The sequence below is a fragment of the Elephas maximus genome, chromosome 3 (genome assembly GCF_024166365.1).
Source record: "Elephas maximus indicus isolate mEleMax1 chromosome 3, mEleMax1 primary haplotype, whole genome shotgun sequence".
In the NCBI taxonomy this organism is placed as follows: Eukaryota; Metazoa; Chordata; class Mammalia; order Proboscidea; family Elephantidae; genus Elephas; species Elephas maximus.
Window position 1 is genome coordinate 94,445,414 of NC_064821.1, and position 23,929 is coordinate 94,469,342.

The window sequence follows — 23,929 nt, forward strand, 5'->3', positions numbered from 1 at the left end:
AGAATTCAACAACATATCAAAAAAATAATTCACCATGACCAAGTGGGATTCATATCAGCTATGCAGGGATGGGTTCAACATTAGAAAAACAATTAATGTAATCCACCACATAAATAAAACAAAAGACAAGAATCACATGATTTTATCAATTGATGCAGAAAAGGCATTTGACAAAGTTCAACACTCATTCATGATAAAAACTCTCAGGAAATAGGAATAGAAGGAAAATTCCTCAGCATAATAAAGGGCATTTATACAATGCCAACAACCAACATCACCCTAAATGGAGAGAGCCTGAAAGCCTTCCCATTGAGATTGGGAGCCAGACAAGGATGCCCTTTATCACTGCTCTTATTCATCATTGTGTTGGAGGTCCGAGCCAGAGAAATTAGGCTAAATAAAGAAATAAAGGGCACCCAGATCATCAAGGAAGAAGACAAAGTATCTCCATTTGCAGATGACATGATCTTATATACAGAAAACCCTAAAGAATCCTCCAGAAATCTACTGAAGCTAATAGAAGAGTTCAGCAGAGTATCAGGATACAAGATAAACATACAAAAATCAGTTGGATTCTTCTACACCAACAAAAAGAACACAGAAGAGGAAATCACCAAATCAATGCCGTTTACAGTCGCCCCCAAGAAAATAAAATACTTAGGAATAAATCTTACCAGAGATGTAAAAGGCTTATACAAAGAAAACTATAGTACACTTTTGCAAGAAACCAAAAGAGGCTTACCTAAGTGGAAAAACGTACCTTGCCCATGGATAGGAAGACTTAACAGTATAAAAATATCTATTCTACCAAAAAGCAATCTATACATTTAATGCAATTCCGATCCAAATCCCAACAACATTCTTTAATGAGATGGAGAAACAAATCACCAACTTCATATGGAAGGGAAAGAGGCCCCAGATAAATAAGGCATCACTGAAGAAGAAGAACAAGGTGGGAGGCCTTACTTTACCTGATTTTAGAACCTATTATAACGCCACAGTAGTCAAAACAGCATGGTACTGGTACGACAACAGATACATGGACCAATGGAACAGAATTGAGAATCCAGACATAAATCCATCCACATATGAGCAGTTGATATTTGACAAAGGCCCCAAAACAGTTAACTGCAGAAAAGACAGTCTTTTAAACAAATGGTGCTGGCAGAACTGGATATCCATCTGCAAAAAAATGAAACAAGACCCACACCTCACTCCATGCACAAAAACTAACTCAAAATGGATCAAAGACCTAAATATAAAATCTAAAATGATAAAGATCATGGAAGAAAAAATAGGGACAATGTTAGGAGCCCTAATACATGGCATAAACAGTACACAAAACATTATAAAGAATGTAGAAGAAAAACTAGATAACTGGGAGCTCCTTAAAATCAAACACCTATGCTCATCCAAAGACTTCACCAAAAGAGTAAAAAGACAGACTGGGAAAAAGTTTTTAGCTATGACATTTCTGATCAGCGCCTGATCTCTAAAATGTACATGATACTGCAAAAACTCAACTACAAAAAGATAAATAACCCTATTAAAAACTGGGAAAAAAAAGATGAATAGACACTTCACTAAAGAAGACATTCAGGTAAAAAACAGATACATGAGGAAATGTTCACGATCATTAGCCATTAGAGAAATGCAGATCAAAACTACCATGAGATTTCATCTCACTCCAACATGGCTGGCATTAATCCAAAAAACACAAAATAATAAATGTTGGAGAGGCTGTGGAGAGACTGGAACACTTATACACTGCTGATGGGAATGTCAAATGGTACACCCACTTAGGAAATCAGTTTGGTGCTTCCTTAAAAAGCTAGAAACAGAACTACCTTACGATCCAGCAATCCCACTCCTTGGAATATATCCTAGAGAAATAAGAGTCTTTACACAAACAGACATATGCATAGCACTGTTTACGATAGCAAAAAGATGGAAGCAACCAAGGTGCCCATCAGCAGATGAATGGATAAATAAATTATGGTATATTCACTCAATGGAATACTACGCATCGATAAAGAACAGTGAGGAATCTGTGAAACATTTCATAACATGGAGGAACCTGGAAGGCATTATGCTGAGTGAAATTAGTCAGTTGCAAAAGGACAAATATTGCATAAGACCACTATGATAAGTACTTGAGAAATAGTTTAAACTGAGAAGAACGTATTCACTTGTTGTTATGACGGGGAGGGAGAGAAGTTGGGACAGGAGTATTTATTAATTAGATAGTAGATAAGAACTACTTTAGGTGAAGGGAAGGACAACACTCAGTACAGGGTAGGTCAGCACAATTGGACTAAACCAAAAGCAAAGAAGTTTCCTGAATAAACTGAATGCTTCGAAGGCCAGCATAGCAGGGGCAGGGGTCTGGGGACCATGGTTTCAGGGGACATCTAGGTCAACTGGCATAATAAAATCTATTTAGAAAACATTCTGCATCCCACCTTGAAGAGTGGCATCTGGGGTCTTAAACGCGAGCAAGCAGCCATCTAAGATGCATCAATTGGTCTCAACCCACCTGGATCAAAGGAGAATGAAGAACACCAAGGACACAAGGTGATTACGAGCCCAAGAGACAGAAAGGGCCACATGAACCAGAGACTACATCATCCTGAGACCAGAAGAACTAGATGGTGCCCAGCTACAACTGATGACTGCCCTGACGGGGAACATAAGAGAGAACCCCTGAGGGAGCAGGAGAGCAGTGGGATGCAGATCCCAAATTCTCATAAGACCGGACTTAAGGGTCTGACTGAGACTAGAAGGACCCCGGTGGTCACGGCCCCCAGACCTTCTGTTGGCCCAGGACAGGAACCATTCCCAAAGCCAACTCTTCAGACATGGATTGGACTGGACAATGGGTTGGAGAGGGATGCTGGTGAGGAGTGAGTTTCTTGGATCAGGTGGACACTTCAGACTATGTTCACATCTCCTACCTGAAGGAGAGATGAGAGGGTAGAGGATGTTAGAAGCTGGCAAGATGGACACTAAAAGAGAGAGTGGAGGGAGAGAGCGGGCTGTCTCATTGGAGGAGAGTAATTGGCAGTATGTAGCAAGGTGTATGTAAGTTTATGTGAGAGACTGACTTGATTTGTAAACTTTCACTTAAAGCACAATAAAAAGTATAAAAAAAAAATTAAGAAAGAATCAAAAGGTTATATATATGAGAGCCCATCTGAGCTTATTTCTCACTTCCCACAAAGACTTACTGAACTGATTTCCTGTTGTGAATCTTGTAGATGCTGCTGAAGAGGTGCCAGGTGAGCCTTCCCTGACTCCACACTCTCCTCTAATTCTGCTGTCTCTTGCTGTAAGCGGTTCAGCTCTTCTCTGGCTTTTGCCAGTTCTTCCTCATAAGTGGAGATCTGTGATTCTTGACTAGTTAATTCAGCTTTCAGAGAAGAGATCTACAATACAGAAATGATTGGGAAGAAAAAGGAAGAAATGTCATTAAAATGTTCCATAATTTAGTACTTTCATTGTTTAGCTTACTTTTTTTTGGTGTTTGTTTCTGATGTTTGAGAAGGGCAACTGGGGGTGGGATAGAGGAAATGTGAAGCAGAGGTATGGCTGAGTTGGTTCCAACTCAGTGACCTGATGTACAACAGAACAAAACAGTACTGGTCCCACAGTATCCTCAAATTGTTGTTATGTTTGAGCCTGTTGTTGCAGCCGCTGTGTCAGTCCATCTCATTGTGGGTCTTCCTCTTTTTCGCTGACCCTCTACTTTACCACGCATGATGATTTTCTCCAGGGACTGTTCCCTCCTGATAACATGTCCAAAGGATGTGAGACAAAGTCTCACCATCCTTGCTTCTAAGGAACATTCTGGTTGTATTTCTTCCAAGATAGATTTGTTTATTCTTCTGGCAGTCCATCACATATTCAACATTCTTCACTAATACCATAATTGAAAGGCATCAATTCTTCTTTGGTCTTCCTCATTCATTGTTCAGTGTTCACATGAATATGAGGCAATGCCATGGCTTGGGTCAGGTGTACCTTAGTCTTCAGAGTGATGTCTTTGCTTTTTAACACCTGAAAGAGGTCTTTTGCTTTGTAGCAGATTTGCCCAATGCAGTGCGTCATTTGTTTTCTTGACTGCTGCTTCCATGGGTGTTAACTGTGGATCCGAGGAAAATGAAATCCTTGACAAGTTCAATATTTTCTCCATTTATCATGATAGTGCTTATTGGTTCAGTTGTGAGAACTTTTGTTTTCTTTAAGGTGTAATCCATTCTGAAGGATGCAATCTTTGATCTTCAACATTAAGTGTTTCAAGTTCTCTTCATTTTCAGCAAGCAACTTGTGTCACCCGCATAATGCGGGTTGTTAATGAGTCTTCCTCTAGTCCTGATGCTGCATCCTTCTTCATATAGTCCAGCTTCTCGGATATTTGGTCAGCATACAGATTGAATAAGTATAGTGAAAGGATTCAACCCTGACTCATGCCTTTCCTGATTTTAAACCACACAGAATTCCCTTGTTCTGTATGAATGACTGCCTCTTGGTCTGTATGTACAGGTTCTGCATGAGCACAATTAAGTGTTCTGGAATTTCCATTCTTCACAATGTCATCCATAATTTGTTATGATCTATACAGTCAAATTTCTTTGCATAGCTAATAAAACACATCTTTCCGGTATTCTCTGCTTTCAGCCAAGATTCATCTGACATCAGCAATGATATCCCTCGTTCCATGTCCTCTTGGGAATCTGGCTAGAATTTCTGGCAGTTCCCTGTCAATGTACTGCTGCCAACTGCTTTTGGATGATCTTTAGCAAAATTTTACTTATGTGTGATAGTAATGATATTGTTCAATAATTTTTGCATTCTGTTGGATCACCTTTCTTCGGAATGGGCACAAATACAAATCTGTTCCAGTAAGTTGGCCAAGTAGCTATTTTCCGAATTCCTTGACATAGATGAATCCATTTGTTGAAACATTCCAATCGGTATTCCATCAATTCCTAGAGCCTTCTTTTTTGTTTTTCACCAATGCCTTCAGCGCAGCTTGTACTTCTTCCCTCAATACCATTGGTTCTTGATCATATGCTACGCCTTGAAATGGGTGAGTGTTGACCAATTCTTTTGGGTATAGTGACTCTGAGTTATTCCTTCCATCTTCTTTTGATATTTTCTACGCCATTCAATACTTTCCCTGTAGAATTCTTCAATATTGCAACTCGAAGCTGAATTTTTTTCTTCAGTTCTTTTAGCTTGAGAAATGCTGAGCGTGTTCTTTCCTTTTGGTTTTCTAACCCCATGTCTTTGCACATTTCATTACAATACTCTGTCTTCTCAAATCGCCCTTTGAAATCTTCTGTTGAGCTCTTTTATTTCATCATTTCTTCCATATGCTTTAGCTGCTGTGCATTCAAAAGCAATTTCCAGAGCCTCTTCTGACATCCATTTTGGTCTTTTCTTTCTTTACTTCTGCCTTTATAATGACCACTTGTTTTTCATGTATGATCTCTCTGATGTTATTCCATGACTCATCTGGTCTTTGGTTATTCATGTTCAGTTCATCAAATCTATTCTAGAGATTCTCTAAATTCAGGTGAGATATACTGAAAGTCGTACTTAGACTCTATTGGACTTGTTTTAAATTTCTTCAGCTTCCACTTGAACTTACAAATGACCAATTGATGGTCTGTTCTGCAGTAGGCCCCTGGCCTTGTTCTGACTGATGATGTTGAGCTTTTCCATCTTCTCTTTCCACAGATGTAGTCGATTTGATTCCTGTCCATTCCATCTGGTGAGGTCCACGTGTATAGTCACCATTTATGTTGTTGAAAAAACGTTATTTGCAATGAAGAAGTTGTTGGTCTTGGAAAATTCTATCATGCAATCTCTGGCATTGTTTCTATCACGAAGGCTATATTTTCCAATACCGATCTCTCTTCATTTCCAACTTTCACATTCCAGTTACAAGTAATTATCAACACATCTTGACTGCATGTTTGATCAATTTCAGATTGCAGAAGGTCATAAAAATCTTCAATTTTTTCATCTTTGGCCTTAGTGGTTGGTGCATACATTTGAGTAATAGTCGTATTAACTGGTCTTCCTTATGGGCTCATGGATATTATCCTATCACTGACAGCATCCTACTTCAGGATAGATCCTGAAATGTTCTTTTTGACGATGAATGCAATGCCATTCCTTTTCAAGTTGTCATTCCTGACTTATTAGAGCACATGACTGTCTGATTAAAAATGGCCAATACCAGTCCGTTTGTGCTCACTAATGCCTAGGGTATCAACCTTTATGCATTCTGCTTCATTTTTGATGAGTTCCAATTTTCCTAGATTCATATTTCATACATTCCACATTCCGTTTACTAATGCATGTTTGTAGCTGTTTCTTCTCATTTTGAGTCGTGCCATATCAGCCAAAGTTTTACTCCATCTATGTCAACAAGGCTGACTCTACTTTGAGGATGCAGCTCTTCCCCAATTATATTCTGAGTGCCTTCCAACTTGAGGGGCTCATCTTCTGGCACTTTATCAGACAATGTTCTGCTGCTATTCGTAATATTTTCAATGGCCAATTTTTTTTGGAAGTAGATCGCCAGGTCCTTCTACTTAATCTGTCCTAGTCTGGAAGCTCTGCTGAAACCTATGCGTGGCCTTGCTGGTATTTGAAATACCAGTGGCATAGCTTTCAGCATCACAGTAATACACAAGCTGCCACAGTACAACAAACTGACAGATGAGCAATGGATACATACCGTATTTTCAAAATTTCGGAAAAATAGTAGATTTAAATGCTCTGCTATTTCCCCTAAAGATAGTCCATAATTTCTGGATGAAACTTACTCTACCTCCCTCAAGTGCCCAACTGCTGACTAGACTGCTACCTAACAGCAACAACAAAATGCAGAGGATTTTCCCTTAAGGTAGGAAAAGCAACTAAGGTACAGATGCAGGCAGCAGTGAACAAGCAGACTTTACCAGCTGAGCTTCCTCAGCGCATTTCTTTCTGACTTCCTTTAGCTGCTCCTCCAGCTGGGCTTTCTGCTCATCCAGTTCATCAAGGAGTTCCTGTACTTGCTGTTTCTGGGCCTGTAGCTTTTGCAGATTAGTATTTTCTCTTTGAACTTCATCTTGAAGATCCTAAAACACAAGCAAATTAATTAACATATTTCTTCACTTTGGAAGGGAGGTTAACAAATAAAAGAGTTTATCTGAAGGGGAAATAAAGTCTTGCTTTATTAAGTACACTGTATTGACAGATTGGAGAGCTCATCATAGCTTTAAACACAATCTTTACTTGAGAACCTCTTCGCTATACGCTAGATTTTAATACCCCATTCGATTACTCAAATATGTCCTTGGATGTCTGATGGACTTCTCTTAACACGCTCAAAACAGAACTCCCGGTATATTCCCGACATTCTGCTTTACCCTCAGTCTCTTTGGCCAATAGAAATAGCATCTTCTTTGCCCCCTCTCTCTCACATTTTGTCTCCAATCTGTTGGTAAATCCAGATAGATACCTTTTCCTTCAAAATATATTCAGAAAGGGACCACTACTGACTACCACCACGGCTTCAACTCTGGTCCAAGTCACTCGTCTGTCTCCTGGACTGCTGTCTTCTAAATGGTTTCCCTGCTTCCACTCATGTTACCTTTCAGTCTACTTTCAGCACTTCAACCACTGTTGAAAAGCTACATTGGATCATATCACTCCTCTATTCAAAACACTGTGTTGACTCTCCATCTCACTCACTGTAAAAGCCAAAGTCCTTACAATGGCCTCTATGGCCCTACATGATCCCATGTTCCAACTTCAATTCTTACTGCTCTCTCCCTTGCTCACTATTTCAGCAACACTGCTACTCCCCAAACATACCAGATATGCTCCCTACTCAGGATCTTTCACTGATTATTCCCTCTTCCTAGAAAGTTCTTTCCCCAGATACTCACAAGGCTCAATTCCTCACTTCCTTCAACTCTCTGCTCAACTGTTACCTTCTCAATGAGCCTTCCAGACCACACCACCTGCCTGGCCCACTCCTATTTCCCTTCAGATATAGCATATAATTTTATTAAATTTTTCCTAACATCTTTCTTGAGATAATTCACATACCATAAAATTTAACCACTTAAAAACTGTACAATTCAATGGTTTTTAGTATATTCACAGGGTTGTGTAACCATCACCACAAACCAATTTAAGAGCAATTCCATCACCCGCAGAAAGTTCCCTCACATTCTTCTAAGTCAATCCTCATGCCCACCTCAAGCTCTGGGCAACCAATGACTTACCTTCTATAGCTATAGTTTTGCCTTTTATAGAAATATCACATAAATGGAGTCATACAATACGCAGTCTAATGTATCTGGGGTTCTTTCACCTCGCATGGTATTTTTGGGATTCTTCTGTGTTGGTACATGTATAAGTAGTTTGTTTCTTTTTATTACCGATAGTACTCCATTGTCTGCATATACCAGTTGATTATTTCCAATTTTTGGTTAAAACTGTATAATTTATTTACCTTCTTTATTGTCTATCTCCTTCCACTAGAATGTATGCTCCATGAATGCAGGGACATTTGTAAGTTTTGTTCAATGCTGTATCACCAGTTTCCAGAAAACAGGAGGCACTCCATAAATATTCAGTGAATGACGAATGAATAAATGAATCATAAAGTTATCAATTCTCTCCTAACTAGTCTATAATTCTAATGAAAACCCTAATAGGGTTTTTAAAGAATCTGATAGGTTGATTCTATATTTGGGAGAGCTAAAGAAATAAAAATAGCACTACAAAATGTAGAAAAACTTATCCTACTACCAAAAAAACCCCTAACCCACTGCCATCCAGTCAATTTCGACTTATAGTAATAACCCTTCATGACAAAACAGAACTGCCACAAAGGGATTTCAAGGAGTGGCTGGTGGATTTGAACTGATGACCTTTTGGGTTAGCAGCTGAACTCTTAACTGCTATGCCACCATGGCTCCTATCCTACTAAAAAAAAAAGATATCATGAATTATTAGAAAGTTAAAATAAGACAGGTATTAATGCAAGGATAGATAAATAGATCAAAGGAGCAGAAAAAGAAAATTTAGACCTAGGCATACACAAAAAAACTGGCTATACAGGAAAACTAATGCAAAGACATGGTATTACAACTGACTCGTGGAAAAGGAATGATTCAGTAAATGGTGCTGAGAATAACCATATATATAAAAAAAAAACCTTTTTAAAGTAAGTCTCTAATTCATACCAAACAGAAAAGTAAACTGTTAAATTATAGACCTAAATGTGAAAGACAAAATTTTGAAATGTGTAGAAGAAAATGCAGATCTCAGGGTAGGGAGTGATTTCTTGAAAGAAAACAAAACAAAAAGACAACCCATCTTAAATACGTTGGATTTATTTATTCATCTATGTGGCAGATCTTATGCTTAATAAGGACTAAAGAGATAAACAAGGTAAACCTTGGTAGATAGAGAAAAGCAGCCATTACCATCATCATTACTCCAGGAAACACAACAGTCGAGATGGCTTGATTTATATACTCTCTGACAATTAGAGTTCTTCATCTAACTACAGAAAATCATTTGAATTAGTATTTTCTCAAATATCCCAAGAATGGTACCTTACTAGCACCATTGTAGATGAACAGGAGAAAGGTTAATTCATTACATATAGAGGATATCTTAGGAAATTAGAGCTTAATTCACCACTGGAACCATAGATGAGAAAGGAGAAGGGGTTGATAACTCTAAGGTATGTGTCAGCAGGAGATGGGCAAACAGCTTGAAGAGGGTGAAGCAGAATTGTGAACACAAGTTCCTAAAAACAATACCTTCTTAATAACACACTAATCAAAGGTCTCAATAATCATTCCTCAGAATAAGAATCTAAGAAAAAAAACTTAGAAGAAGGCCTCTGAGTTATTGCATGAATTACACAAATAACATCATCATCATAATAGCAAATGCTTCAATAGTGCTTACAGTGTGCTAGGTACCATTCTAGGCTCTTTATTAACTCATCCATATGACAGACCTATGAGGTTGCTGTTCTTGTTAGGAGCCATCAAGTCAGTTCTGATTCATAATGGTCCTATGTACAAAAGAACAAAACATTGCCTGGTTCTGTGCTGGTCTCCTTTTCATTGTTATGCTTTAGCTCATTGTTGCAGCCACTGTCCATCTCATCAAGGGTCTTTTTTTTTCCCTGACCTACCTTACCAAGCATGATGTCCTTCTCCAGGGACTAGTCCCTCCTGACAACATGCCCAAAGTATGTGAGATGAAATCTCACCATCATTGCTTCTAAGGAGCATTCTGGCTGTATTTCTTTCAAGACAGATTTGTTTGTTCTTCTGTAGTCCATGGTATATTCAATATTCTTTGCCAACACCATAATTCAAAGTAATCAATTTTTCTTCAGTCTTTCATATTCATTGTCCAGTTTCCCCACACATATGAGGTGACTGAAAACACTATGGTTTGGATCAGGCACACCTTAGTCCTTAAGGTGACATCTTTGCTTTTTTAACACCTTAAAGAGGTCTTTTACAGCCGATTTGTCCAACCCAATGCGTCATTTGATTTCTTGACTGCTGCTTCCATGAGCACTGATTATGGATCCAAGCAAAATGAAATCCTTGACAACTTCGATATTTTCTCCATTTATTATGATAGTGCTTATTGGTCCAGTTCTGAGAATTTTTGTTTTAAGTTAAGGTGTAATCCATTCTGAAGGCTATAGTCTTTGATCATCATCAGTAAGTGCCTCAAGTCCTCTTCACTTTCAGCAAGCAAGGTTGTGTCACCTGCGTATCACGGGGTTAATGAATCTTCCTCCAATCCTGATGCCCTGTTCTTCACATAGTCCAGCTTCTTGAACATCTGCTCAGCATACAGACTGAATATGTACGGCGAACATAACCCTGACTCACACCTTTCCTGATTTTAAACCATGCGGTATTCTCTTATTCTCTTTGAATGACTGCCTCTTGGTCTATGTACAGTTTCCACATTAGCACAATTTAAGTATTCTGGAATTCCCATTTTTCGCAATGCTGCCCGTAACTTGTTAAGGTCCACACAGTCGAATGCCTCTGCATAGTCAATAAAACACAGGTAAACATCTTTCTGGTGTTCTCTGCTTTCAACCAAGATCCATCTGACATCAGCCATGATATCCCTGGTTCCACATCCTCTTCTGAATCCAGCTTGAACTACTGGCAATTCCCCGTCGATGTACTTCTACAACCGCTTTTGAATGATCTTCAGCAAAATTTTACTTGTGTGTGATTTTAATGGTACTATTCAATAATTTCCACATTGTGTTGGATCACCTTTCTTTGGAATGGGCACAAATATGCATCTCTTCCAGTCGGCTGGCCAGATAGCTGTCTTCCAAATTTCAAGTGAGCACTTCCAGTGTTACATCTGGTTGCTGAAACATCCCAACTGATATTCCGCCAATTCCTGGAGACTTGTTTTTTGCCAATGCCTCCAGTGCATCTTGGACGCCTTCCTTCAGTACCATTGGTTCTTGATCATACGCTACTTCCTGAAATGGCTGAATGTCAACCAGTTCTTTTTGGTACAGTGACTCTATATATATTCTTTCCATCTTCTTTTGATGCTTTGTTTGTTCAGTATTTTCCCCATAGAATCCTTCAATATTTTAACTCAAGGCTTGATTTTTTTTTTTTTCCAGTTCTTTCAGCTTGAGAAATGCAGAGCATGTTCTTCTCTTTTGGTTTTCTATCTCCAGGTCTTTGCACATTTCATTATAATACTTTACTTTGTCTTCTTAAGCCTCCTTTTGAAATGCTCTGTTCAGCTCTCTTACTTTATCATTCTTCCTTTTGCTTTAGCTAGTCTATGTTCAACAGGAAGCTTTAGAATCTCTTCTGACATCCATTTTGGTCTTTTCTTTTTTTCTTGTTTTTTCAATGACCTCTTGCTATCTTCATGTATGATGTCCTTGATGCCATTCCACAACATATCTGATCTTCAGTCATTAGAGGTAGATACTATTATTATTATTCCCATTTTACAGAAAAGAAAATTAAGCAGAGGTGTGCAAGTAACTTGTCCGAAGTTACAGTTAGCAAGCACTGGATTCAAACCATGTTCTGACTCCTGAGTCTGAGCATTAGTCACTATGCTTATGCTATCTATAGACTAAATGTTGTACACATGCGTGCTACTACTTTTCAAATATATGTAGATGCTTTTGTGATTAAATAAAACATTAAACAATGCTTTTAATAACTGCTTTTTATTTTATATTTTCTCAATCAACTGATAAGTCTCCATGTGCAACTACTATCAGGTTGCTTTCTTTAAAAGGACTAACACAATGAATGATCAATAAAGACTTCTAGTGCTCACGTTCCATAAGTCTATGTGATTACAGAATAAAAATGGTGAGTTCCTCTAACACTTTATCCTTAATTTACCAGCATGCCTAAATTTTTTTTTCCTGCCTAAATTTTTAACCTTGCCTACACTGTTAACTTATTTCCTCCTTTCCTATACTGAAATATGGAGATATAGCTTTGGGCATGCATAGGTTTCAATAAATACTTGCTGAATAAACAAAATGGCTTCAGTTTCTGTGTTACCAAGTCCAGAAACTTCAGGTTCATCTTTGACTTTCTCTCAGCTTGCGTATCTAATTTATCACCAAGTCCTTTAGATTGTACCTTAAAATCGTTCTTTAAGTTGCTCACCAAGTTATTCAGGCTTCATCGTCTTTCCCTTGACTCATAACGAGTTTTTCTGCCTAGTCTCCTCCTATTCTAAATGTCCAACTTGCCTGAAGGTGTTATCTTTAATCACTCTGCTGTTTTTAAAATACGTGATGGTTCCCTCTTATCTGTAGGATAAAGTGAAACTTGATGCAAGGCACATTAGAACCTTCCAATCTGGGCCCCAATTTATCCTTCCCCTTGTCCTACCTTCTTTCCCTCATATGCACCTGTGCCCCAGTCTCCGAAAACCTTCTTCTTTCCCCAAGAGACTGTATACTTTAATATCCCTGTGCCTTTTCCTAAGTGGTTTCCTCTACCTTGAATGCCTTTCCACACCATTACCTGGAAACCCATTATTCAATCTCCAAGGCCCAGCTAAATTAAATCTCTTCTGCCCTACCTTGGGCTTCCTTTACCTGTGCTCTTGTAGCAGTTTGTACCCACCTCTATTATCACTTACTACACTGTATCATAGTTATCTCAAAACTGTAAACTGCTCAAGGGCAGAGCCTGTGCCTCATCCTTCTTTGAGGTCCCAAAATCTAGTACAATGTCTAGCACATTCTAAGGATTAATTAAACAATGATTCCAACTACCGTAAGAATTCTAGTGTCTGGGAGAAGCTATTGGGAAATGTGCCTAAAGCTGACAGAAAGAAAGAACTTTATGTTCTTTTACCATAATGTGAAAAGTTTCACCTGTTTTTAAAATACAGGCAAACATTAACAATAGCCTCAAATTGAGGCATGATAAAAGCTTTTTTTAAACTTAAATACCAAAATTTCTATACTAATTCACTATTTCTATAGTCTACAGACCAAAACTAATCTGATGCTTAATTTCCATTTTGTATGGAAATAATCTTCACCGTTTTAGCATGTTAACTGTGGCATATACCTTTCTTGTATTTTTAAGTTTCTATATATTTTGAATATTATATAAAAACAAAGTGCTATTCTTACTCTTTAGAAAGGCAGATTAACAGCTTCACGTTAACCCAGTAGTTTGACAAACCACAGTAGTTTGAAAAATTCTTATAATTCAGTTATAAAATATGGAGATTCAAATTTTTGAGTAAAAAATGAAATAAATTTAGATCTGCCATCTGTAACTAATAATTATATCAGTTTGAGAATATAATCCACTGTGAAGTCCTTACCTTTTCCATGAAATTATTATATAGTTTATATATAACAATATGCTGGCTCAAAAAGAATTAAAAAAGAAAATTCTGAGGAAATTTTTTTCTCCTTCCCTTTACTTAGAAATGTTCAGGGCTGAGAACTGGAAAAACATTTGTTACCTATGCCCATCCTGAAATGTTCTAGTCATTTTACCCACCCTCTCGCATACTCCAAAGAAAAATCTAGGGCTTAACATGGTAATAAAATGTAGTCTTAATAATCAGATATAATTTTGATGTCTCTACTTTTATTGTAAATCCACTTACATAAAACAGAATTTACCTTAAAAGTGTCACATAATTTTTTTTTTTCCTTTTATTGTAAATCCACTTAAATAAAACAGAATTTACCTTAAAAGTGTCACATAAAGAAAATGCCTAGGGCATAAGGTTAATTTTAAAAACCTGAATACAAAGGCATATACAGTGCAATCACATAAACACAAAGTCATTTATGTATATTCACAGAAATACAGAAATGTTGAAGTGGCTCTCTGGAATGTAAAATTATGGCTTTTTTCTTTTTATATTTTTCTATGTTTTACAAGCTTACTTGAAGCTTTACAAGTAAACTTACAAGTTAACGATGAGCCCATATTACTTTTATAAGCAGAAAATGTCATTTGCCATTTTTTAGGCATCATATGTTACTGGTGGTTTTTTCATGCCAATATGAAAATATTCTGATGTGACAGTTTTTATAGAAGTACCAATAAAAGATCAATGCCAGCTTCATTTAACAAACTGAATTATTTTTTAAAATATGGTATTCTTTGGTGAGTCACTTTTAATACATCTGCAGAGGGCAGGTGTATGCAAGAAAAAAGAGAACAAACCAATAGAATATTTACTCATTCCTGCCCTTTCTCTTCCAAAGAGCAAACACACTAACGTCAATTTTCCAGCCTCACTGCCTTTTCTCATTTCTTAGCTGCAGTAGAAATTCTCATGGTAACATAAAATCACAGGCCTTAGGGAAAGGTTACTGAGATAACACCTCAGATTAGTAACCTATTTGATGCAGGATACATGTCCATATTAAAATTCCTTATAATTAATGTTTCTCTATGTCTATTTCTAAATATGAAAAAAATTTTCTCTAAGGAAGTTCCAACACTAATCCACACACAAAAGGTCTTCTTTTTCAGTGAGCAGACTTAAAATTATTAAACTGTACCAAATCAAAATGAATAAATGTAAATATACACATTAAGAAGAATAAGAATCAAATTTCACTGCGTAATTTTAAGGCTACCACCCCTGCAGTGCAATTTGCACATCAATATCAGCATCCAGATATACCTGACTATTTTATTTTGGTATAGATCTGCTTATCCTCAGACTAAATGAAGGCAACAGATGTGTATTTCTCCCCAGTAGTAGGTTCTTCTAGCAAACAGTGCCTTCTACTAAGCTATTTTTCTCTTAACCTAAGGTGGCCCTTTGGGAAAACCCACTCCTGGGTCAGTGCTCGACCTCAGCAAGTGCCATCCAATCAAGTGAGTGAGTGCAGACATGTTACAGACACCTTCCCTAGTTCTGCTCTATTTCCCATGATCATGCTCTACTTGCCTACCTGTGCCATCAACAGCAACAGAAAGAAGAGCAAGAATCTGAGAATGACACCGATGAAATGAACAAGACTTGAGTAAAACAGTGCCAACATCTGTTTTAGGAAGACACCAAAGGAAGCCACATCCAAGGTTCCTTATTCAGGAATGAAGGAATGCTTGAGCTGAGAATCTTGGCTTTATTTAAAAAGAAATTTCAAGGAAAAATATCCTGTTTTCTAGAAATCACTCAAATTACTGAAAATGACAAACTAATCCCCTTTCTTCCACACCCCATGTAGTGCTATGGGAGTACTGGAAATAAAATTTAACACAAACTCTTACTGTCTTAAAATTAAATTAATTCATCTTAGCAACTTGAATCTAATTTAATTGTTGTAAAACTGGGGAAATAACTAAGTATTAAACCTATAAAGCATTAGCAACATAAATATGTTTGCATCTGTTTTGTATAAAAAATAAAGAAAAAAAGACACTGATCTATGAATACTTCTTAAAAAGTCCCAAAACATACATACAGATATGTACTTATACTAGTAAGTGTATGTGTGTGTGTGGATGTTCATCTGAAGAATCATTAAAGAGAAGAAAAGGAATCTGAATCTATTTGATGGCAATGGGTTTGGTTTTCTGGGGTTCATGATCTAAAAGTAAATACTAATTATTGACTTAATTGTTAAAAGAACAAACAAAAAATACCTCTCTAGACTAACCCAAAACTAGAATAATCAAGTACATTCAAGGCCTAATCCTCAAAATGGAAGTTATAAGATTATTCTTAATAAAAAAAAAAATGTCAATTATAGAACAAAATGTTTAAGTCAAAGAACAGGGAGTCTATTAAGCTAGAGCAGGTGTTAGAAAACCCCACTTAACAGCCTGCTGTTATTTCCCAATCATATGCTTCCCAGCAAGTTCTAAAGAACATTACAGCTAGAAAAAAAAATGTTGAGCTCACATATCTAATTTTATTTCCAGCTAAGTCAACCAATTTCATCTAAGAAAAATAACCAACTCTGCAAATTAAAATGGAAGATACATAGACAATTACTCTGAATTGCTCAATCTTTACTGATGAAGTATAAATAATCAGAAGTTTCTTTTCCACAAGGGTAATATAAACAATATAGAAAAATCTGGTTCTTCACAGCATCTGCTGTGTTTCCAATTTTTTCTGCCTATGGTTTCTGGCTGTGCCTTGTCCTATTTTTAATTTCATGCACAAAATTGAAGTTTATTCATTTCTATCATGAGCAGCTTCTTGAAATCTACCTCCATCTAGGAATATATTACCAAATGCAGTGCCAGGTATGACCCAAGGTATAATTTCTAAACTTAAGGGGCTAAAATGTAGGCTGAAGAAATTGGAATCTACACACATATATACACACATACCCTAAACTAACACTATAAGGTAACATACTGTATATACCACATAAGAAATAAGTGGTACAGAGGATAGATGCTCCCTGGGTATTGTTCCAAAACAGGAAAGACTAGTGTAAACTGAACAGACAGAGAAAGGAAAGTTTCAGAGAAATGGTGAGACTTGAGCTGGGCTTTAAAGTATGGGTGAAATTCATATCAGCAGGGAAGAAGGAAGGAGTCCAAATTGTGACAACAAAAGGTGTAAGGGCAGGGTTAAGGAGAATGTGTGTGGCACACAGCTCAGAGTCAGGCAATCGGAAAGCAAGTAGTGCAAAAGGGGCGGGTTTGTATTGCCACCTTTTTTTTTTCCTACCCGCAATATACCTGTGAGATATGACATCCTCCCCCTATTAACTGTGGCAGTGGGGAGCAGTAAAGATTTTCACAGCTGAGAGTCATGATACTAAAATTGGTCTAGGAAGGAAGGCAAGAAAGGAATGGAGTGAGCATTTATGATCTGACTTTAAAATTTTAGATGTTATGTGATAAGGGTGGCAGCAGTGAGACTAGAAAACACTGACAGAAATAGGAGAGAGTCTAAAAATGAAGTCAGTATTTTTCAACAAAATGAAACTCATTTCAGACATACTGAGTTTGAAATGTTAAATACCAAAATGCCCAACTGGAGATGTGGGACTGGAGCTCAGGAGAGTTGAGGACTTGAGAAATATTTCGGAGTCAACAGCATATGGATGAGAGGAGGTACGGAGAAGGAAGAAATGTACAGAGAAAGGAGAGAAAGAATGAAAGACAGAGAAAAAGTCAGTCTGTCTCTGGCAAAAGCTAAGACAGGCAGGGGAATATCTAGAAGAGCAGCGTCCAAGAAAGCAGTAACCAATTCAGGAAGAACCTGAAAATGGATTTGGCCTTAAGGTTATTGTTAGCCTTGGGGAGAAAAATTAAAGCACACTGGTATGAGTAAAAGCAGACTGAACAGGGTTAAAGGAAGGAAAAACCAAAACCATCAAACCCACTCATAGCAATCCTATAGGACAGAGTAGAACTGCCCCATAGGGTTTCCAAAGCTGTAAATCTTTACAGAAGCAGACTGCCTCATCTTTGTCCTACGAAGCAGCTGGTGGGTTCAAACTGCTGACTTTTTGGTTAGCAGCTGAGTGCTTAACCATTGCACTACCAGGACTCCTCCAAAGTGGTAGCAGTAGTCCAGAAAAAGGGTATTTTCAAATCAAGAAGTCCACCCAGAGGCACCTTGGAAGAAAGGCCTGGTGATCTACTTCCAAAAAATTAGCCATTGAAAACCCTATGGAGCGCACACATGAAGTTGCCGTGAGGTGGATTTGGCTCCATGGTGACCTGCGGCCTGGGGAGTCATGTTCCATGGTGACTTTCGACATGGGGAGTCATTCAGTAGGGTAAACGTGCCCAGCTGCTAACTGAAAAGTTGGTGGTTTGAGTCTACCCAGAGGCGCCTTGGAAGAAAGGCCTGGAAATTCACTTTTGAAAAATCGGCTATCTGAAAACCCTATGGAGCATAGTTCTACTCTGACACACACAGGGTTGCTATGAGTCAGGTTCAACTCAATGGCAACTGGTTTAACCGGTGCAGATAATCGTATGTGAAGATGGAAGACAGAGAAGAGTGAGCCTGATGATGATGGGCAGGCAGTAAAGAGATAACTATAGGATAAAGAATAATAATACTAATCAGAACACGTACTAAACACTTACCATGTGCCTGTCACCATATACCTGCATTACTGCATTATACCTGACGCAGTTTAGCTGCATTGTCTCATTTTTACAGTAACTGTTTGATATTTTTATTAACCCACGTTGCAGAAGAGAAAATCAAACACAGGGTGGTGGTTAAATTACTGACTTAGGATCACAAACCCAGAAAGCGGCAGAGCCAGGAACTGAATTCAAGTTTGTCTGACACAAATTCTTGCTATAAACCTTTATGCAAAACTAAACAAAACATACAAATAAGAGTCAATCCCTAAATATTTGTTGACTGCTTAGGAGAAAATTTTTAATAAGATTGTACACAGGCAGTTTAAGATAGGAAAAAAAAAAAAGCTAAAGCTAAAATCACTAACATTTGAGGAAAAAAAAGCCTTTCACAGCCTTTTCCCAGTGAGATTGGATCACTTTGGGCCTAATTTCTCAACAGGACTCCATGAACTCCTAAGTGGTAAGAGTTAACAGTAATATCTCATAAAGTAAAATTTGACGTCAATGGTTGGTTTGGTCTTCAGGAAAATATCTTAATCTGAAAGTTTTCGAGACGGTAGTTCACAGGAATATAGGTGGGAAACAAAAATTTAGAAATTAAATATGTAGCGAATGTTCTAATTTAACTGCCTTGAAGAGATACAACAAAAACAAAAATAAAAAATTCAGTCTTTTGAAGCTTTGGTCATTTTAAAGGGGCTTTGAATGTTTGGTTGCTTGCTTAAGACATGAGCTCATATAATCACTATCTGTGATTTTTAATATGGAAAAAAGCAAGAACATTTAGCCAAGTTTGGATTAAGCAGACACATCGATAGGTCAAAATTCCCTTATTCTTCTTCTCTGATGTCTTCATTTTGCCATTTCTCATTAGCACCTCCATTAGAAGGTGGAGTCTGAAAGAAGAGGTGAAGCACAAATTCTCTGATTCTGTTTATCCATAACTCTAGTAAACTGCCATTTACCAGAGAAATTAGAAAATGAGTACTTGGAGCCACAATTACTTACAGATTTTAATTATCTATTATGCCTAATCTGTGCCTCATCACCAATGGGTAAATCCGAGTTAACTCAGTAGGATGTTATAGGTAATGAAATGTACTTACTATCAGCTCTGGTAAACTGTCACTAAAATAGAGTTTTAATTACTTGTAGATATCAAGTATCCATGTCATTCTTAGTCTAGAGCCACATTACCATGGATAATGCAGAGATAGCTTTATTGGGGTAGAATAAGTAATGAATCTACTAACCCAAAGCTTTAATTAATATAGGGCTCTTTTTCTATAAATTTATGTTCAACCATTACTACTTGGTTTGTACTAACCATGCCCCAAGATACCTTATACTTACAGCACCCTATGCAGAAAATTCAACAATTTGAATTTGCTGTGCTAATTACACATTTTGGATTTAGCAAGCTTAAGGTTAAATGCACAACTTAACCACCAGCACCATGTAAAGGAGGAGAAACAAATCACAAGGAAATTTTGACTGACGACAAAACTTCTAAATTATAAAAAATCAAATAGTCAAGGATAGCTCATTTAGCTTGAAGGGAATGAGGTAAATTTTAGTGCTCTTCCAAACTGGCTATTTAAATTCACATCATCAAAAGATGCAGAAAGAAAAAAAACCAACAGGTAGATGTAGTCAAATAACAAAATACTGGTCCATCACAAGAACCTATGTACTTGAAAGCAGTAGCTGGCTAAATTTAGAAGCTGTTCAAGATTATATCAGTAACTATTTCTTTAGCTTCAGAAAACTTTTGTAGATTACTTTGTCTTCCATTCTTAAGCTATTTTCAGCAATTACTGCTAAAAAGTACATGGCTCTTTTGCATTTCTTAAAAAGCTCAAAAATTGCACAAAAATACTGAAATTGAGGTAGCCCTCTACCTGCCCCTATCTCATTGACAGGAAGAGGAATATACTGATGATGATCTCTTGACTTCTACATCACTTTTAGGAAAAATCCAGTAAATGTAATAAATACAGTCATCCAATAAGAAAATAATTCCTGCAAGAAATCTCTCTGGGGTCTTCCCCAATTCCACAGTAAAGCAGTCTTCCCCCTCTACCTCTAGCATAGTCAGCCTGACAGTTTCTGATGAATGCCCTTTATCAAAACAACAATGGATTTAACAATTTAAAGCTTTCATCTTTTTAAAACTATTAGGACAAGCAAGGAAATGGAACATAAAAATAACATGTTAAGAAATGCCCACCCATGAGCTCTTACTGACAATCGCCACCAGCGTTTCTACAACCAGCCTCCTGTGTGTGCTAGTGCAGCATTCAGGAAACGGTAGCCCAATAGCACAGCCACATGTATTACTTACTGCTTTCTATAAATGTAACACTGCTCTTTTTCCTATATTTTTAATGTTTGAAATGCCCCTTTTGTATTATTTCCCCAAAAGAAATTGAGGTTTCATTGTCTTTTCTATTTGTAAAATGAAGCTACTTTATATACCACTTAGTGAAAACAAATTAAATCTCTTTATGTCAAAGTTTAAGACACCCTGGCTACGAAGTAACTTATAAAATGCTATTTTAAATAATTCCATACCACCTCCTTCACCCTACCAGTATTATGAGAAACAGTCCTTTAAAATTCTAGGTCTCCTAGCTAACAAAATCTCACACCGTGAAAAAACCAATTTTCTCTGCTATGATGATGACCTCACTCATTTAATTTCACTGGTATAATAACATCCTCACTGTAAGTCATTCACACTTACCTTTAGTGATATAATATGCAGGTAAATATTATTTTTAAAATACTTTTAAAACTAGGAATCTATGCTGAAAAATACTGCTTTCTCATTGCAGTATCATCTTTGCAGGCCAGAACTCAAAGCAAAAACAATCATCTCTGAAAAGATAAACCTTTATATTATATAAATACTAGGTATTTACTTGACCTATCCATAAATACCACACCTATCAGATAACAAATGAACCTCTACAATTAAAATGAACACTCCTAAATCAGAAATGAACATTAAATTTTACAGTTCACTTACCTGAACCTCGCTTGTCCTCTGTCTAATAGTATCCTCTTTCTCCTTAAGGTCCTGTTCCACATTATTCTTTTCCCTAGAAGACCAGCAAACAATGCAAGAATATTTGAGAACATCAGCTACAGCTGGTATGGTTATCCATCCTCCTAGTCCTGAATCACTTTTTAAATACATAGTGAAACATCCAATTTTTAAATGAAGGGCAGATTTTTCTACCCTCTTTTAATTATTTATGGAATAGAAATCAATATAAGCTCTGTTTGTAAAAAAAAAAAAAAAATTGCTTTCTCACTAAAATGTGATGAAAAGAGAATAGATTAAAAAAGGAAGAGGAGAAAAATAATCAATGAAACACTCAGGTTTCACTGATCTCACTGTTGCTATGGAAATACTATCCAATGAAAATTGCTGGTGAAAAAAGGAGGAGTTGCATCAGCCTTGTAAGCTTAACCCTTAAGTATCACTGTCAAATTAAATGGAAATGGCCAATAGAAAAGTGAACAACATTAAGAAAAGGATATTTACTGAAGTGTTAATTTCCCCTTAAATCACTACTGTGTACCAATTTTAGAATGAAACAACACACAGAAAATTGAAAAGGTTGTTAATATACAGGCCACATGTGCTACCAAATACCACATCTGTTCAAAAATGCTATTTTAGGAGAACCTATCAAACTCGATTGATCAAAAACATAAACGTTACTAAGAAAAAAGAAATCACATTAACATTTATTTCTTTCTACTCTTTAGATCAAACATGCTAGGCTCCACTTTTACTTCGAAACACCATTATCTAAATTCTTATATACTTTAATCAGAGCTGGGTTCCTAAGGAACGACTCTCAAGCAACCTTAGAATCAGAATTACAAAATAAAGCCATTTCTTTGGATGTAGCATGTTTAACTGCTCATTTGTACTGAAATTATATATATATGTATACACACACACACACACATCCCTTTACTTCCTTTTCTACAAAATGAAGAGAAAAAGTCATGAACGTGTTTGTATATGTAACAGAGCTTTACCCTAGACCCAAAACTCTACAGCAATACATTTTTAGTGTCAGGAAAAGGCAATGTGAATAGGGGTAGAAAGCATTTACTACGTCTCCCAGGCTAGTACTGAAGAGTTTTTCATTACAGCTTCACGATTATATTTCAATATCTCAGATACAACACAAATGTAAGCTCAGGCTCCATTAAGCTCTAGCTTAAAAGGAAAGTGAGAAAGTCTTGTCAAAGGAGATACTTAAGGGACATCTACATACTACATTTATATTTCTCAACTTTTTTTAGGTGAGATTTTAAATGCAGACAAAAGTCAACTGTTTTGGATATGCAGGCACAATATTCTTAAGGTATGTAAGAAAAAAAAAAGCACACAAATAAAGCTATTTGTATACTGCTACTTTGAAACACCTGAGCTGCCAAGGAGCTTACTAACCATTTGTTATATGGGTCGCAATGTGGGTCATGATGTCCTGGAGATTTTAAACAGTCCCTGACCACTGGAATCATTGTTGCAGCCTGTTCCTCTCATACCTCAATCTACTTATTATGCAAAGGCCATCCCCCACTTCCAACCTTTACCAAATTAAGTAGAAATAAAAAAATAGGGGAGAGAAAAAAGCACAGAAGAAACAAAAATGTTAAAATACCCCACAAATTCTGGAAGCTCAATCTTGGAAATTTTTTCTTTCCTCCTTATGTGAGCTGATGAGTGTTTTCACTCTGTTGTAGCATGTCTGGGATCAAAAAACCCAGTTTGAGATAAGTCACATGAAAAACTTGTCCCCTCCCCCAATCCCAAATCTTCAGAGGCAATCCACATAATGTCAATATCAAGTCAGCTCTTCATTTCCAACAACAGAAAATTTGTAAAAAACATTACATGGCATTGGTATGGAGATCAGCACTGAACACAGAGATATGCATGCTTGTTTTCAGTCCTTTCTGATCTGCTGTCAACTGTTGTTACTCAAAGTTATCTGCTCAGATCATCAAGTGTGCATGCACAAAAACTGGGTGCAAGACTGACTTAAAGTAAGTGAGACAGAAGAATGGGAGGGCAAAGGAAGGAAGCTCACTTGGTGAAAAAGGAAAACAGATTACAAAGGACTGTCACCTCTACCCAGCAAACACAGTCTATGTTTGGGTAAAAAAGAGGAAGCTTAGAGAGTACAAATCTCTCTTCAGTGTTGTGGGGTGTGTGCATGTGCCAAGGGGGAACAACGGTAATGACTTCAAACATATCTGAAGACCAC

The 23,929-nt window shown here is 37.1% G+C and overlaps 1 protein-coding gene across 5 annotated transcripts in view; it reads right to left on the minus strand.

Annotated features, from left to right (window-relative positions):
- Positions 1 to 23,929, minus strand: part of EPS15 (epidermal growth factor receptor pathway substrate 15) — a 177,024-nt gene that overhangs the window by 49,204 nt on the left and 103,891 nt on the right. For all 5 annotated transcript variants that reach the window (XM_049875165.1, XM_049875161.1, XM_049875163.1 and 2 more), the window contains 3 exons: positions 21,664 to 21,736; positions 6,975 to 7,136; positions 3,228 to 3,425 (listed from right to left, as the gene is read on the minus strand). In XM_049875165.1, the coding sequence (XP_049731122.1) occupies positions 3,228 to 3,425; positions 6,975 to 7,136; positions 21,664 to 21,736 (433 nt within the window). The remainder of the gene's footprint in view (positions 1 to 3,227; positions 3,426 to 6,974; positions 7,137 to 21,663; positions 21,737 to 23,929) is intronic.